A 16692-nucleotide genomic window follows, 5' to 3' on the forward strand; every position below is an offset into this window, starting at 1 on the left:
CTCGCAGAGTTCTGTGGTTAGAATATTGATCAGCCTTGGCACCATGTGAAAGCTCTTAGCCAGTTTCCCTTCCTGGGGTATGGCTATTTAAAAACAATCTGGATAAGTACATCCAAAAGACCTCTAATAGGGTAGAGCTCTCTTTACCAGTAAAAAGGTTCAAACGTCCTTTTTATTGTGCTGCCTCTCCTATGCCAGGGGCATCTGCCTCTAGGCAGTCTCGACTGCCTCAACCGTCAGGTTCAAGGGAAAGTCCCCAAGGGCAGCACCAGGATCTTGAGGCAGAAAGCCCACAAAGCAGAATGCTAAAGCCTTCTCATGAGGGGGCACCCCCACTCGTTCGGGTGAGGGGAAAGGTCCTGCGATTCTCAAGATCTGGGAGGAACAATGTCAAGACAGATGGATTTCTGCAATTTTTTTTTCTCTAGGTTACGACTAGTTCTGAGAGCCCAGATGGCTCAGTTGGTAGAAAATCGGACTTTTGATCTGAGGGTCCAGGGTTTGGGTTCCTGTTTGGATGCTGCCTGTGGGGTCCTTGAGCTGCTGATAGGGCAGTCTTTTTATGCAAGGTTTTCAGTCTCCTTGGAGAATGTGTTCCTAAGGATCCAGAGAAAAAAGTATTTCTGGCCTCTGGATCAGCTGTTATCCCAGTCGGTGATATCAGAGGATCCCTTAGTGGAACAGGGGGTTTTGGCTCAAACCTTTTAGGGTTCCAGAACCAAAAAGAAGGGTAAGACCCATTCTAGATCTTGAAGATCTGAATCGGCACTTAAACATCCGATCCTTTCGTAATTTGATCAGCTGTGTCCATCCTGCAAGGAGGGGAGTTGCAGATCTCCATGTGCCAGATTTTCTCTTACCAGAAATTTCTGCGTTTTGAAATATAAAATTATCTTTTCAGTTGTGGCCCTGCCATTCGGCTTAGCCACAGCACCACGAGTGTTCTGAAAGATTCTGGCACCTCCTTTAGCCAGATTAAGGGCTCAAGGCATAGCGGTCCTAGCCAATTGGAAGTTCTACTTTTATTAGATTATTCAGTCTCGGGTCTAAAACCAGAGTCTGATCTCAGACGTAAATATCTGAAATCTCTAGGTTGGACGCTCAACCTAGGAAGATTCTCCTTAAGACTATCAAGGAGATTACAGTACTTGGGGGCTGATTATAGATGCCATACAGAAGAAGGTATTCTTACCCCAGACAGGAATCTGTTTCCATTGTAGGACTAATTAAAAAAAGGGAAAATTCCCTCCTTCGGCTGTGCTGGAGATTTTTAGGGGAAAGGGTGGCCTCCTTCAAGGCCGCCCCTTACGTGCAGTTTTACTCAAAAACTGCTTCAAGACACCATCCTGTCGGTCTGGAATAAAAAAATTCAGGCCTTGTTTGTTTCCAATACGCTTGGCTCCTGACATAGTCGGAGCCTAAATTTGGTGGTTGTTATCCAGCAAAAGGGAAAATCTTTATCCTGGAAGGTGTTGACAACAGATGCCAGCCTTCTAGGCTGGGGAGAAGCCCTGTAAGAAGCTTCTGTCCAGGGGGGATGGTCCAGGTTAGAGGACCTTGCCTATCAACTTTTTTTGGAAGTTTGAGGCAGTACATCTGGCCCTAGAATCTTGGCGGTCAGACTACGAGACTGTCTTGTCTGGATTCAGTCTGACAAGGCCACGGCGGTGGCTTACACCAATCCCCAGGGGGGCATGAGAGGTCGTGCAGCCCAAAAAGAGGTGAATAATGTTCTAGCTTGTTCAGAACACAACATTCTTTGCCTATTGGCAATTCTTATTTTTGAGGCATACTACTTGAGTTGCTGAAAATTATTTCCAGGAGAATGATCTCTTCACCTTGACATCTTCCTAGCGATATGTCAGAGATGGGGTATTCTGGACATGGACCTATTTGCGTCCAGATTCATTAACAAAGTTGACAACTTTGTCGAGAACAAGGGGTCTGCTACCAGGCAGAACAGACGCATTAGTCTTCCATGGGATCAGTTTTCACTGATCTATGCGTTTCCTCCAGTTCTGCTACTTGTGCGCCTTCTCCGCAGGATTAAGCAGGAACAAAAGGAGGTGATTCTGGCGGCCCCAGAAGATTTTTATTTACTGAGATCATAAAGATGGCAGTAGAAGTCCTTCGGACTCTGCCGTTATAGCCAGACCTTCTTTCACAAGGTCCAGTATTCATCCTCTCTAATGGATGAAAAATGTAACAAGTTTGACTGTTGAATCCCACTCTATAAAAGATTGTGGGTGATCTCCTTCGGTAGTGTCTACTTTGATTAATGCCAGGAATCCGGCTTCCAGAATCACTTACTATAGAGTCTGGAAGGCATATGTTTCTTGGTGTGGATCCAGGGGTTGGCACCCCAGGAAGTATGTCATAGGCAGGATTCCTGATTTCCATGGGATCTGTAATGAAGCTGGACTTGACTTCTATCAAGAGCCAGATCCCGGCCTTGCCAGTGTTTTTCCTATGGCCTCTTACTTCCCACTCTTGGTGCATAGCTTATTCAGGGGGTAACACGGTTTATTCCCCCTATCAAGTCACCTCTAAATCCTTGGGATTTAAAATTGGTTTTATCGGCTTTGCAAAATCAGCCGTTTGAACCTTAAGAGAAATTTCCTTGGTTCTTTTGACAAGAGAGAATCTTTTCTGGTTGCCATTTCTTCTGCTAGAAGAGTATCGGAACTAGCGGCTGTCTTGTAAGAGCCATATTTCATCATGCATAAGGATGAGGTGGTTTTATGTCCTCATCCTGAATTCCTACTCTAAGTGGTAACAGGTTTTCATTTAAACCAAGTTGTTCTTCCTCCTTTCTCCCCAGAGCCTTAATCTGGATGGGTGGCATAGTGGTGTAGTGGTTAGCACTCTCGCCTAGCAGAGTTCACTGGTTTGAATCCCAACCCCAACACTACCTGCCTGGAGTTTGCATGTTCTCCCTGTTTGTATGGGTTTCCTCCCACACTCCAAAGACATGCTAGCACTCTCACCTAGCAGTAAGGAGGGTCGCTGGTTTGAATCTCAACCGCGACACTACCTGGCTGGAGTTTGCATGTTCTCCCTGTGCCTGCTTGGGTTTCCTCTGGGTACTCCGGTTTCCTCCCTCAATCCAAAGACATGCAGGTAGGTTAATTGGCTTCTGTACAAAATTGGCCCTAGTATATGAATGGGGACCTTGGATTGTGGGCTCCTTGAGGGTAGGGACTGATGTGAGTGTGCAATGTAAAGGGATAGGGACAATTGTACACACTCAGGTTGAACTGGATGGACTGGTGTCTTTATTCAACCTTACTAACTATGAAACTATGGAAGAATATTATCAACAAAACTGTTCCATTGTATAAATTTACATATGAATCTAGGGAATGTCCAAAAAAATTCTCAAAGTATGGGATATTTGGACAGAGTCCAGGGATACTGTTGGATCCTCAGCAACCCCTCCATAGGATGATCTGTTTTGCTTCGGTTTACTTTTTAGATGTAGATCTGTATACTGAGAGAGTACCACTTGTATGTTTTTTTTTTTTTTTTCCTCCTTGAACTCCGTTCCCTTAAAGTGGTTGTAAACCCTTACAAACCACTTTGACCTATAGCTAAGCCTAGATTAAGGCTTACCTGTAGGTCCATGAAATATCTCTTAAACCTACACGGTTTAGGATATATTTACTAAAAGACAGTCACAGCTGCCTACAGCGCATGCGCCGTAGACAGCGGTGTGCATACACACTATCGCCGTTGGCAGTATGCCGGCGGCTCTCGTGCGCATGTGCGGGAGGGACATCATCGCTGCTCCGGCACTGAGTGGCAGGAGCAGTGATACCCAGAATAAGATGGATGCTCCGGACTACAGGGGACAGTGGTGACATCGCTGGCTCCTGTGTCAGGTAAGTGACACATAATGGGCTACTATGCGATGCATAGTAGCCCATTATGCTTTACCTTTGCAGGGAGACAAAGAGGAAGTAAACCCATTAGGGTTTACTTCCTCTTTAAGCCTTTGTTACCAACCACCTTGGGGTTTTTTTTTTTTTTTTTTTTTTTGTGTGTGCGTTTTTAATTTCCGAGCCTGGGTATGCCCAAAAGGCTTTGTTTTGTATTTCACTTTATATTCTTACAATAAAAAGGAATGAAAAAATACAAATTCCATCTCAAATCTAAAACCTAAAATTTCTGGGAAACTAGCTGTCCCTTCAGCAATAGATTGCACTGTTGAAGGCCCTCTCATCTGGATTGTGAGATGATGCCATGACCTTGGCTTAGGTCTTCTACCCAGGGAGGAACAAGAAGTTTCATTGGAGTAAGCGATCTGGTGCCCACTGACTTGGATGGAATGTCATTTTGCAACTTTTTTTAGCCGGGTACATCCCTGGAATACTTACTGGCCCTATCAGAGGCAGTGAATGCACTAGTAGCTCCAGGATATTGCTACAACCTGATCTGTCCTATGGAACTGCTTTCTTTTCTACATCGCAAGAACGAGGGACAGGTCATTTGGTGGTTCTCGTAGCCCTGTGTTTGTCCAGGAGAGCATGGTATGCTGATTTAATATCCCTTTAACCACTTTCAGACCGGACCATTTTGCTGGTAAATGACCAGAGGTCTTTTTACACTTTGGCACTGCGCTGCTTTAACTGGTAATTGCGCGGTCATGCAATGTTGTACCCAAACAAAATTTGCGTCCTTTTCTTCCCACAAATAGAGCTTTCTTTTGATGGTATTTGATTGCCTCTGCGATTTTTATTTTTTGCGATATAAACGTAAAAAGACCGCAAATTTTGAAAAAAAATGATATTTTCTACTTTTTGTTATTAGAAAAATCCAATAAACTCAATTTTAGTCATACATTTAGGCCAAAATGTATTCAGCCACATGTCTTTGGTAAAAAAAAAGTCAATAATTGTATATTTATTGGTTTGCGCAAAAGTTGTCACATCTACAAACTAAGGTACGTTTTCTGGAATTTACGCAGCTTTTAGTTTACGACTGCCTATCTCATTTCTTGAGGTGCTAAAATGGCAGGGCAGTACAAAACCCCCCCAAATGACCCCATTTTGGAAAGTAGACCCCCTAAGGAAATTGATAAGAGGCATGTTGAGCCCATTGAATATTTTATTTTTTTGCCTCAAGCGATTGAATGACAAAAAAAAAAATTTTTTTTTTTTTTACACAAAGTTGTCACTAAATGATATATTGCTCACACATGCTATGGGCGTATGTGAAATGACACCCCAAAATAAATTCTGCTGCTTCTCCTGAGTATGGGGATACCACATATGTGGGACTTTTTGGGAGCCTAGCCACGTACGGGGCCCCGAAAACCAAGCACCGCCTTCAGGCTTTCTAAGGGCGTAAATTTTTGAGTTCACTTCTCACTACCTATTACAGTTTTGAAGGCCATAAAATGCCAAGATGGCACAAAACCCCCACAAATGACCCCATTTTAGAAAGTAGACACCCCAAGCTATTTGCTGAGAGGCATGTTGAGTCCATGGAATATTTTATATTTTGCCACAAGTTGCGGGAAAATTACAAACTTTTTTTTTTTTTTTTTTTTTTTCACAAAGTTGTCACTAAATGATATATTGCTCACGCATGCCATGGGCATATGTGAAATGACACCCCAAAATAAATTCTGCTGCTTCTCCTGAGTATGGGGATACCACATATGTGGGACTTTTTGGGAGCCTAGCCGCGTACGGGGCCCCGAAAACCAAGCACCGCCTTCAGGCTTTCTAAGGGCGTTACAGTTTTGAAGGCCATAAAATGCCAAGATGGCACAAACCCCCCCCAAATGACCCCATTTTGGAAAGTAGACACCCCTAAATTTAGGGGTACACTAGTGAGACTAGGTAATAAATGGCGGGTGCCCTGAAACTATAAAAAAATAACTAACCAACCAGCGTCACCTGTAACAGTTATATGGTGATCACTGGTGAAAGGGTTAACTAGGGGGCAATTAGGGGGCTTTATGCGGTAGTATATGGGGGTCCCTGGCGCTATAAAAAGCTGTAGCGAACCTAAATACCTACCTGCCTAACTAGCGTCACCTGTGACACTAATACAGCGATCAGAAAAACGATCGCTTATTAGGCTGGGTTCACACTGGAGCGATGCGGGAACGCCACGAATGCGCGGCGGGTTCCCGCATCGCATGCCTCCCGGCGGCAGTTCACACTGCCCTATGCGAACTGCTGGGAGTGTCAGTGAAATGTTACTGACACCCCCAGATCAGTTCGCATATCGCAGTGCGATCTGCAAACTCGGATCGCATGGTGTGAACACCCATGCGATCCGATTCTGCTGCGGGCCAAAAAAAGGGTCCCGTGCGAATTTGCGGCGGGTGCGGCGAATGGCTGAACTCGAATCGCACAGAGATCGGATGTGATTTGCACTGCAGTGCGGTGCGAATCACATCCGTTCTCATAAACCGCTGCAATGTGAACCCAGCCTTAGTGACACTGGCGACGGGGGGTGATCACGGGGTTAAACCTTTATTGGGGGGGTTAGGGGGGTACCTTAGAACTAAAGGGGGCTAACCCTAACTGCCCTAACAGTTATTAGTCACAAATGACACCCGCCGGGTGATCAGGGGGTTAAACCTTTATTAGGTAATAAATGGCGGGTGCCCTGAAACTATAAAAAAATAACTAACCAACCAGCGTCACCTGTAACAGTTATATGGTGATCACTGGTGAAAGGGTTAACTAGGGGGCAATCAGGGGGCTTTATGCGGTAGTATATGGGGGTCCCTGGCGCTATAAAAAGCTGCGGCGAACCTAAATACCTACCTGCCTAACTAGCGTCACCTGTGACACTAATACGGCGATCAGAAAAATGATCGCTTATTAGGCTGGGTTCACACTGGAGCGATGCGGAAACGCCGCGAATCCGCGGCGGGTTCCCGCATCGCATGCCTCCCGGCGGCAGTTCACACTGCCCTATGCGAACTGCTGGGAGTGTCAGTGAAATGTTACTGACACCCCCAGATCAGTTCGCATATCGCAGTGCGATCTGCAAACTCGGATCGCATGGTGTGAACACCCATGCGATCCGATTCTGCTGCGGGCCAAAAAAAGGGTCCCGTGCGAATTTGCGGCGGGTGCGGCGGGTGTGGCGGGTGCGGCGGGTGCGGCGAATGGCTGAACTCGAATCGCACAGAGATCGGATGTGATTTGCACTGCAGTGCGGTGCGAATCACATTCGTTCTCATAAACCGCTGCAATGTGAACCCAGCCTTAGTGACACTGGCGACGGGGGGTGATCACGGGGTTAAACCTTTATTGGGGGGGTTAGGGGGGTACATTAGAACTAAAGGGGGCTAACTCTAACTGCCCTAACAGTTATTACAGTCACAAATGACACCAATGCAAAAAAAAAAAAAAAAAATGACATTGGTGTCACTGTGACTGGGGGGCAGGGGTAATTGGGGGGGTGATCGGGGGGTAAAGGGGGGGTGTGAGTGTGCCTGGCATGTTCTACTGTGTGTGTGAGTGTTGGTGCAACTTACTGATCCGCTCTCCTCCGTGTCGGAACGAAAAATACCGACACGGAGGAGAGAATACATCACTTCCTCTCCTGTGTTTACATTACAGGAGAGGAAGTGATGTCACCGGGGATTTCTATTCGTCGGGAGCGATCGCGAGGGGGTGGCCATGAATGAATGGCCGTCCCCTCGTCCGGGATCGCTCCCGTACGAATACCGACCGCCGCAGGCACCGGGCGGGGGCCCGATCGGGCCCCCGACCCGCGGGAGGCAAGGGACGTACATGTATGTCCTTATGCCTGCCCGTGCCATTGTACCGACGTACATCGGCGTGCGGCGGTCGGCAACTGGTTAAAGTGTGCGTGCCTGTTTATTATAATAAACATGTCATACTTCCCTGCTTTTGTGCACTCCTTTGTCCTCTTGGGAGTCATTCATTATTGGACTCCAGCATTGTACACCTTTTAAATTGACCTATTTTTGTACCGTATTATGCATATTAATTTTGCATTTTGGGTGACCATTAGGGATGAGCCAAACACCCCTCCGTTCAGTTCGCACCAGAACACGCGAACAGGTAAAAAATTTGTTCGAACACCATTAAAGTCTATGGGACATGAACATGAATAATCAAAAGTGCTAATTTTAAAGGCTTATATGCATGATTTTGTCATAAAGTGTTTGGGGACCTGAGTTCTGCCCCAGGGGACATGTATCAATGCAAAAAAAGTTTTAAAAACTGTTTTTTTTTCGGGAGCAGTGATTTTAATAATGCTTAAAGTAAAACAATAAAAGTGTAATATTCCTTTAACAAGGGGACCCTCCAGGTGCAAAATTTAAAGGGGGGCTTCCAGATTCCGATAAGCCCCCTGCCCGCAGACCCCCACAACCACCGGGCAAGGGCTGTGGGGATGAGGCCTTTCTCCCCATCAACATGGGGAAAAGGTGCTTTGAGGGGCTAGCTCCAAAGCATCCTCCCAATGTTGAGGGCATGGGGCCTGGTACGGTTCGGGGGGGGCTGAAGGGCCTTGTATGGAATTTAGGGGGACCCCCACACTTTTTTTTTAAATTATTTATTTTGTGTTTATTTTATTTTTTGGTGTGAGGTTGCCCTGTGGGGAAATTCCATGCTGTTTTTGTCATGAACTTTTATGTGTGTTGCGGACCGACAATTGATTGTAGCCGTGAGTAGTTTTTTTCTTTTTAGAAATGTAGTTTTGCTGTCAGACTATTCTAAACACGGGAAACATGCACCCCTTTACAAGCATACTATAGACACCCCCCAGGTACGAAATTTAAAGGAATATTACACTTTTATTGTTTCACTTTAATTAAAAAAATCACTTCTCCCAAAAAAACAGTTTTTTTTCAAAACTTTTATTTTTTATTTTTTTTTGCATTGATACATGTCCCCTGGGGCAGGACCCAGGTCCCCAAACACTTTTTTTTATGACAGTACCATGCATATAAGCCTTTAAAATTAGCACTTTTGATTTCTTCCATAGACTTTTTTAAAGGTTGTTCCGCGGCTTTCGAATTTGCCGCGAACACCCAAAATGTTTCACTGTCTGGTGAACAGCCAACATAAAGCTCATCCCTGGTGACCATACCACTTTTGGTCTAGCCTGCTGTTGTAACACTTTCAAAGCTTTAATTTAAAAAAATAAATCAAGCAAGGATTTATTTAAGATTAAAAAAAAAATAAAAATCGTGGAGATACAGAAGCTTAACTGCAACCAGAAAGGTCTAGCATCTAGTTGATGGAATGCCTGTGTCTTCCATATTTTTAAATCCTGTTTCTCAGTCACTTTGGATGACTGACAGAGGCCTCTCCAACTCCCCGTATTTTTACCAGTGTATCTAAACCCAAAAATGAATATACTGCAGTTTACCAGCCCTTAGATGTGGTGGCTGCATTCTATATATATTTTTTTTTTTTTTTTAGCTGGTGATTATGGCAATAACACACTTGTGCCTTGTACACATGACAAAAATATCGGACGAATATTTGTCCGTGTTTGGTTCATACACGAGTTCTAATCAAAGATCATCGGATGATTGCTCTGAAAATTCATATTTTTCTTATCGTGTGTGCTATGCATAAGGGTAAAGGCTCATCCTAGCCTGTTCTGATTTCAACCACAAACGCCTCTCCCCTCCTCATTCCTATGACATAAAGAGGTATTTGCTTTGTAGTTTCACAGATAACTAAGAAAGCTTATAACATTGTTTTGAGATTTTAGCTCGGCCCAAAAGACGTTCTGACAGGATTAATAGGCGTTTTCCTATACTTGCACACCTTTGTATGATGCATGTATGTTTGTTTTGTTGACCTCCAAACATTTATATGAAAACCGTTTTAATACGAATTCCTATAGTACAAAGTTTGTATACATTTACTGTATTTCCCTGTGTGTGTTTTTTTTTTTTTTTTTGTTTTTTTGCAACTGGTACGGCATAGAATGTGGGACTATGGCTATCTGAGGGCTCTTTTATTGCAAAAATTCTTAACTCTTACTTGCATAAATTAGCCCTATTGTGCCCATATCCCTTTTTTAAGAAGCAGCATAACTTGTGTGTATTGAATAGTTTGTTCTTTATCCCTTAATAAAAATAGGTGAAAGATTTTACATTGAGTTGAGCAAACAATTTTTTCATATGCAATGTAAAACCCATAATTCATGTTTGGTGTTCTTGTTTTTCAGCAATTGTGGAAAAAGTGACAGAGATATCCCATCCAGACTGGACATTGCCCCCTGAAGCAACACTTGTGTTAACTGGAGAAAATTTTGATGAAGTTGTGAACAATGCAGATATTATCCTTGTCGAATTTTATGCACCCTGGTAAGAAGTTGGTGCCCCCCCCCCCCCCCCCCCCATTAACCACCTCCCACTTGCCATATAGTAAAATGAAGGGCACAATGTGGCTCTTTCGTTCTGGGACAACATCATATGACATTGTCCCACTCTTGACAGGCTTGTGCGCCCGTAGCGATCGGCAAGCTGTGTTCCTGGAACACAGCGCATCCCTGATCTTGGTAAAGAGCTGATCAGCTGTGTCCAATCACAGGCAGTCACACGTAAACAAGGAGATTACGGTTATTGGCTTTGCTCTCCTTACACTGACAGCGTGTTAGGTGAGGAGAGAAAAGCCGATCAGCGGCATTTCCTCACAGGGGAGACTTGCGCTGATTTATAAGTGCCCTGATTATCAGTGCAGCAATGTGAGTCAGCACTACCCATCGGTGCAGCCTCATCAGCGCAGTGAAAGAAGTTACTTATTTACAACATTTTCTAACCAAGCCCAAAAAGCTATATCTATCTCTATTCATTCGCTATTGTCACACAACTGAGTGGGCTCGGGCGCAGTGCTCTACCCCTCTCACCCCAACCCACCCTTTTTTTTTTTTTTTTTTGGAGGCAATGTGCTTAAAAAAATAAATAAAATAAAAAAAAAAACTATGCGTCCAGCACCCTGCATGTAGATTAGGGGATGCATGGATGGGGGTGCTGCGCCCTGCATTATGGGCTGCCACTGGTTGGACTGCTGTTGGGGCATTCAGAGGTTTAAAACTTTATTTTTTTTTCTCCCTTTTGTCCCTCCAAAGGACAAATACAGAAATTGTAGGTTTCTTGTGCTCACTGTAAAATCCTTTCCTTTGGGGCACAGGCTGTGTATGATCATGCTGTTGGTACTGCTTTGCTACAGAACTGAGACATGCTGGTAGAAGGAGCATTATACTTTGTACCCAATCCTATTACACGCACATTCTGCTTAAAAGTACAATTCTACAACATTGATTACTGTTGGTATCTTGCATTTGATTGTACTTTAGGTGTGGACATTGTAAGAAGCTTGCCCCTGAATATGAGAAGGCTGCACAGGAATTAAGTATGCGGACACCACCTATACCTTTGGCAAAGGTTGATGCTACGACTGAAGCTGAGCTTGCAACGAGATACGAGGTAACTGGCTACCCCACACTGAAGATTTTTCGAAAGGGCAAAGCATTTGACTACAACGGGCCAAGAGAAAAATACGGTACTTATTGTTTTTTTTAATATAAATATACTCTCTCTCACACACACACACACACACACACACACTCACACTCTGATCAGCCATAACATTATGACCACTGACAGGTAAAGGGAATATCTTGTTACAATGGCATCTGAAAATTTGTGTTTTTGTTTATTTTATTTTTTTGTTTTTTTTTTGTTCTAAAATGCCATCCTTGTAAACTGATTTTATTTCACTGCTCTAATTAAATTGAAAATGTAGGCATATGTGTCATTGCAGTCTTACATTACTCAAACTTGCCTAAGTATATAGAGCATGTGTAATTTGTGCTTGTATAAAACATTTTATTAGTCTTAAATTATTTTATGGGACTTTTTTTTATAAGATTTGCGGCGTGTACCCCTCTTTCTAAACATTCTCAGCCCAGTACACCAGGCATGTGGGTTTGTTCCCTGTGACGAGAAGGGGAGTTTGCATCTTGCAACCATTGATGCCAGCCCTTGTGCCTTTTACTTCATGCAGCCCATGCAGCAAATACAGGAAGTGCAGCAGCTGAGAGTGCACCATAACACACACACACACCGTGCATATGTGTTTGTGGTAGCTGAGATTTCTGTGCTGACAGCTCAATGTGCACCTCCAGTGGAAGACTGCAGGATGGGATCCCGATTACAGCTAGTCACAAGGAAACTTCACTCTACTACATAGTAAATTGACTAATTTTTATTGACTTTTTATTTATTTTAATGAGCCTCCTTCCCTTGTATTTTTTTTTTTTTTTTTTTTTAACTACACAGTTTGTGAGGAAAATATATCAAAATGGGAGTAGTCAGAATATGGAGCTGCCGTGCATGGCAACTAGTCAGTTAATTTTCAAAGCACAAGGACTCCTTCACATAGTTTATCCATATACACCTGATTCTAGCAGCAAGAATCGGAGGATGTTTGTGCCTGAAAAGACCACTGCATGTGAATAGTGACAACCAGCTGGTTTCCGAGCATGGAGGCATCTGACTGCTTCCAGGTTTCATGCAAAAAGATTACTGCTGTCATCCTGTCACTACTTTACAGGCTGAGTGCCCATCGCTATCCACGTGCATCTTTTATTTCAGCTGCTGTTTTCTTGCCACTTGAATCCAGTGTATGCAGCTAAATGGACGTGTGAAGGAGGCCTAGTTTTTGATAAATTCCCCAAGTATCTTCTCACAAACGAAGGGGAAAAAGATACAGGGTTAGCTTACTAAACAAGTGATTGTGTAATGAGGTGCCCCTCCTACTAGCTCCTGGTCTTGGACTAACAATTGGGGGGCATCTGTGATAATTTGGTCTTTGTCCTGGCAGCACAAGATCAAGCACGTTCCCAGCACAAACACAAGTACACATATGTGGCAGCATGGCTTAAGGCACAGCTGTTTTTAAACAATGGGTTCACCTTTAGCAACATATTATCCCTGTATTTAGGGTGCAACATGTTGCCTTGTACCAGCTGCCTTGCAGGTGATTAAGGTTGGGTCTACATAAGCAATTAAATATTACTACTGAAAGATTTAACTATTTAGTAGCTCATTCGAATCACATTGATTTCTTTGTGCTGCTGCCAACAGCCAATTAAATCGAACCTGTAGTGTGAAAAATGTGACCAAAAAAGGGCAGAAGAGAACACAGGACTTGTATCCTGTATTGCCTGTATGCTCCCTGGAGCCATTCTTTTACCATTACTGACTTGCTCCATGCCTTGTACTGTAGGTCTGAGAACCTACAGTAAAAGCATATCTTTGCTTCCTCAACCTCTGCTGCATCAGGGTCAGTATCCTACCAGTCAATTATAAGATGGGCTTTATTTGTTCTTTTCCTATGTTCTTTGTTTTACGCCTCCATGTGTAACCTAATGTATGAGCAAAGGACTCTTGTCACATAAGACTGTATAAACAGGATGCGAATAATGTATGGACTGGTGCATAAAATCTAATCGTATGTGAATGTCTGTTCATAGCTGTCAACCTTTCTAAAAGATATGTTATATATATATTTTTTTTAATCTGAATAAATTTACCCTTTTTAAAAAACAATTATAAAGTGGGCAGAACAGACATGAGGAAGCGAAGTCTTGCCTCCAGCAGCCAACTTGGTGGAAGAGCAGGGCATTGCTTCCTCATGTCTGTTCTGCCCACCTTATGATTGACTGGTAGGATAATGACCCTGAAGCAGCAGCAGAGGTAGAGGAAGCACAGATCTACAGAATGAAGAAGCCAGTGCTCAGATACAGTTGCAGCTCACAATTTCGCCATCCATCCCCCCCCCCCCCCCCCCCCCAAAGAATCTAAATTAAACTGTTAACTGATCTCTACCATTGTTCCATAGTCCAATAAGCAGATGCATTGCTTTTTAGTTTTATTATTTAAGTCCCTTCCTGTGACCGTCTACACAACATCATCGGAAGTTGGTGGTTTGGGAGCCTCCTGCACAGCAGGAACTTTGCTAGTTGGGTCAAATTCTTTCTCACTGCTGCACGCCACCTCCCTAGCATCAAAAAGTCATTCAATTCACCTTTCCTTTTTTTTCGGCAGAATTGCTGCACAGAGACAACTGAATGAAAGCCTGACTGTAATGGTACCTAAGCAGGCTGGACCTCACACATTTATGAGTAGCCCGCTTCCTTCATGGCCACAGGTATATTGCTGTGGCCTCCACTCTTGTGGGAAAAATTGCTAAATAAATATTTTTGTGCACCAGATTGGATGATGGAAATCAGGGGAGCTTCACCTCATTCTCTTAACTGGGAAAATTTGTGCACGTCTAATAACATTTAGTATATCAATCCCATAAAAACTTTTTAACAGAAAAGTTCATTTAGGTTTCAAACAAAATAGAAAAAAAGCAAGAACACAGTGGCACATTCTCATCAACAGTACACTAGATATCAGATTATATTGTAAGCCTTACAACAAGCAGGTGGCAGTTCGGTGTATATACAATAGTGAGAGACTATTTTTAGGGGTGCAACAGTTTAGCCAAGTGGCACAGGAGGAGGAGGTGTTTCTCATGCCCTGGGGGGGGGGGGGGGTGAGGGGTGTAAGGGAGGTAGAGGAGAGGGAATCAGAAATCCCACAGAAACTTTACTTATTAACGTCTATTTTGCATAAAAATGTCTTTGTGGCCATCATTCAAAAAATGCTTAAGCTAGCCATACGCTGTACAAATTCACTTAGTGGGTGGTCCTGCCGGCTGCTTCCTGCCTGATGACTCTTGATTACGGATGGGCTGAACACCCCCCCCATATTTGGTTCGCATCCAGAAAATGCAAAAGGGCAAAAACTCGAACACCATTAAAGTCTATGGGAAACAAAAAATCAAGTGCTAGTTTTTAAAGACTTATATGCATGGTATTGTCAAAAAGTGTTTGGGGACCTGGGTCCTGCCCCAGGGGACACGGATCAATGCAAAAAAAAGTTTTAAAATGTCCTTTTTTTTTTTTTTTTTTGGGAGCAGTGATTTTAATGTTTAAAGTGAAACAATAAAAGTGTAATATTCCTTTAAATTTCGTACCTGGGGCGTGTCTATATAGTATGCCTGTAAAGGAGCACATGTTTTCCCATGTTTAGAACAGTCCAAGTGCAAAATGACATTTCTAAAGGTAAAAAAGTAATTTAAAAGTACTACCGCTAGCGCCGGCTATAATGAATTGTTGGTCCGGCAATACACATAAAAGTTCATTGATAAAAACGGCATGGGATTTCCCCACATGGGAACCCCGAACCAAAATTTTAAGAAAATGTGTGGACCTTCAGGTCTGGTATGGATGTTAAGGGGAGCCCCACGCCAAAATAAAGAGAATTATGTGGGGTCCCCCCAAAAATCCATAATGGACCCTTATCCGAGCATGCAACCTGTCAGGCTGCAGAAAAAAAAACGCACCAGGCCACATGCCCTCAACATTGGGAGAGTGCTTTGGGGTACCCCCCCCCCCCAAAGCACCTTGTCCCCATAAAGGGTCTCCTTCCCACAACCCTTGCCCGGTGGTTGCGGGGGTCTGTGGGCTTATCGGAATCTGGAACAGATTCCTAACAAGGGGACGCCCATATCTCGGGGGGGGGGGGGGGCCTGTGTGAATTGGTAATGGGGTATGTACCCCTACCATTTCACAAAAAAGTGTCAAAAAGTGGAAGACTCCCACTGAGGCAGATCACGCGGAGGATGAAGCGGAGAAGAAGCCGGAGAAAGATGCATTTTACATTTTGGTGTGGGATTCCCCTTAAAATCCTGAAGGGCCTGGTATGGAATTTGGGGGAACCCCCACGCATTAATTTTTTTTTTTTTTTAATTTCGGTTCGGGGGTTCTCCTGTGGAGAAAATCCATGCTGTTTTTATCAATGAACTTTTATGTGTATTGCCGGACCGCAAACACCCCAAATTGTTCCCTATTCGGCGAACAGCCAATGTTCGCATGGAACTCGTGTTTGAGCCGAACATAAAGCCCTTCCCTACTCTTCATTGAAAAATTAAAGGGGCAGGGTTAAAAATTGTTGGCAGAAAAGTTTCTGTATCCATTCAGATGCAGTAGCTGTTCGTGCTTTTTGTGTATGCCATACACTGATGGCTGTCAAAATACTAGAAGTGTGAAGAGCCAAATCGAATTGATTAGTTTTAATAATGGTTTGTTTAAAGGTTTGGTTTGTTTAATGAAAGTTACATTTTAAACTAATCAAACCAAAACTTTAATCAAACAAACCATTATTAAAACTAATCAATTTTATCTGGCTTTTCACACGGACTATTTTTTTGGTACATATATGCTATCAGGTATAGGTTCTGTACCTAGTTTGCATTTTGCAGATGATGGTCGGTCACAATGTCCATATAATCTTTAAACCATTGATTTAAAAAAATAAAAATTTGATGCATACTAGGTGTTTATACAGTTCCATATTTTTTTAGTGTGTGTGTGTGTGTGTGTGTGTGTGTGTGTGTGTGTGTATATATATATATATATATATATATGTATGTATGTATGTATGTATGTATGTATGTATGTATGTATGTATGTATGTATGTATGTATGTATGTATGTATGTATGTATGTATGTATGTATGTATGTATGTATGTATGTATGTATGTATGTATGTATGTATGTATGTATGTATGTATGTATGTATGTATGTATGTATGTATGTGTGTGTGTGTGTGTGT

At 43.2% G+C, this 16692-nt stretch overlaps 1 protein-coding gene across 1 annotated transcript in view; it reads left to right on the forward strand.

The window, feature by feature from the left end:
- Nucleotides 1-16692, forward strand: part of PDIA4 (protein disulfide isomerase family A member 4) — a 127273-nt gene that overhangs the window by 68429 nt on the left and 42152 nt on the right. Inside the window, exons 4-5 of the mRNA XM_077491867.1 lie at nucleotides 10186-10324; nucleotides 11317-11522. Of these exons, the coding sequence (XP_077347993.1) occupies nucleotides 10186-10324; nucleotides 11317-11522 (345 nt within the window). The remainder of the gene's footprint in view (nucleotides 1-10185; nucleotides 10325-11316; nucleotides 11523-16692) is intronic.

Source organism: Lithobates pipiens, unplaced genomic scaffold (assembly GCF_037356315.1).
Source record: "Lithobates pipiens isolate NorthernLeopardFrog02 unplaced genomic scaffold, aLitPip1_a1.2 Scaffold_19, whole genome shotgun sequence".
Lineage (NCBI taxonomy): Eukaryota > Metazoa > Chordata > Amphibia > Anura > Ranidae > Lithobates > Lithobates pipiens.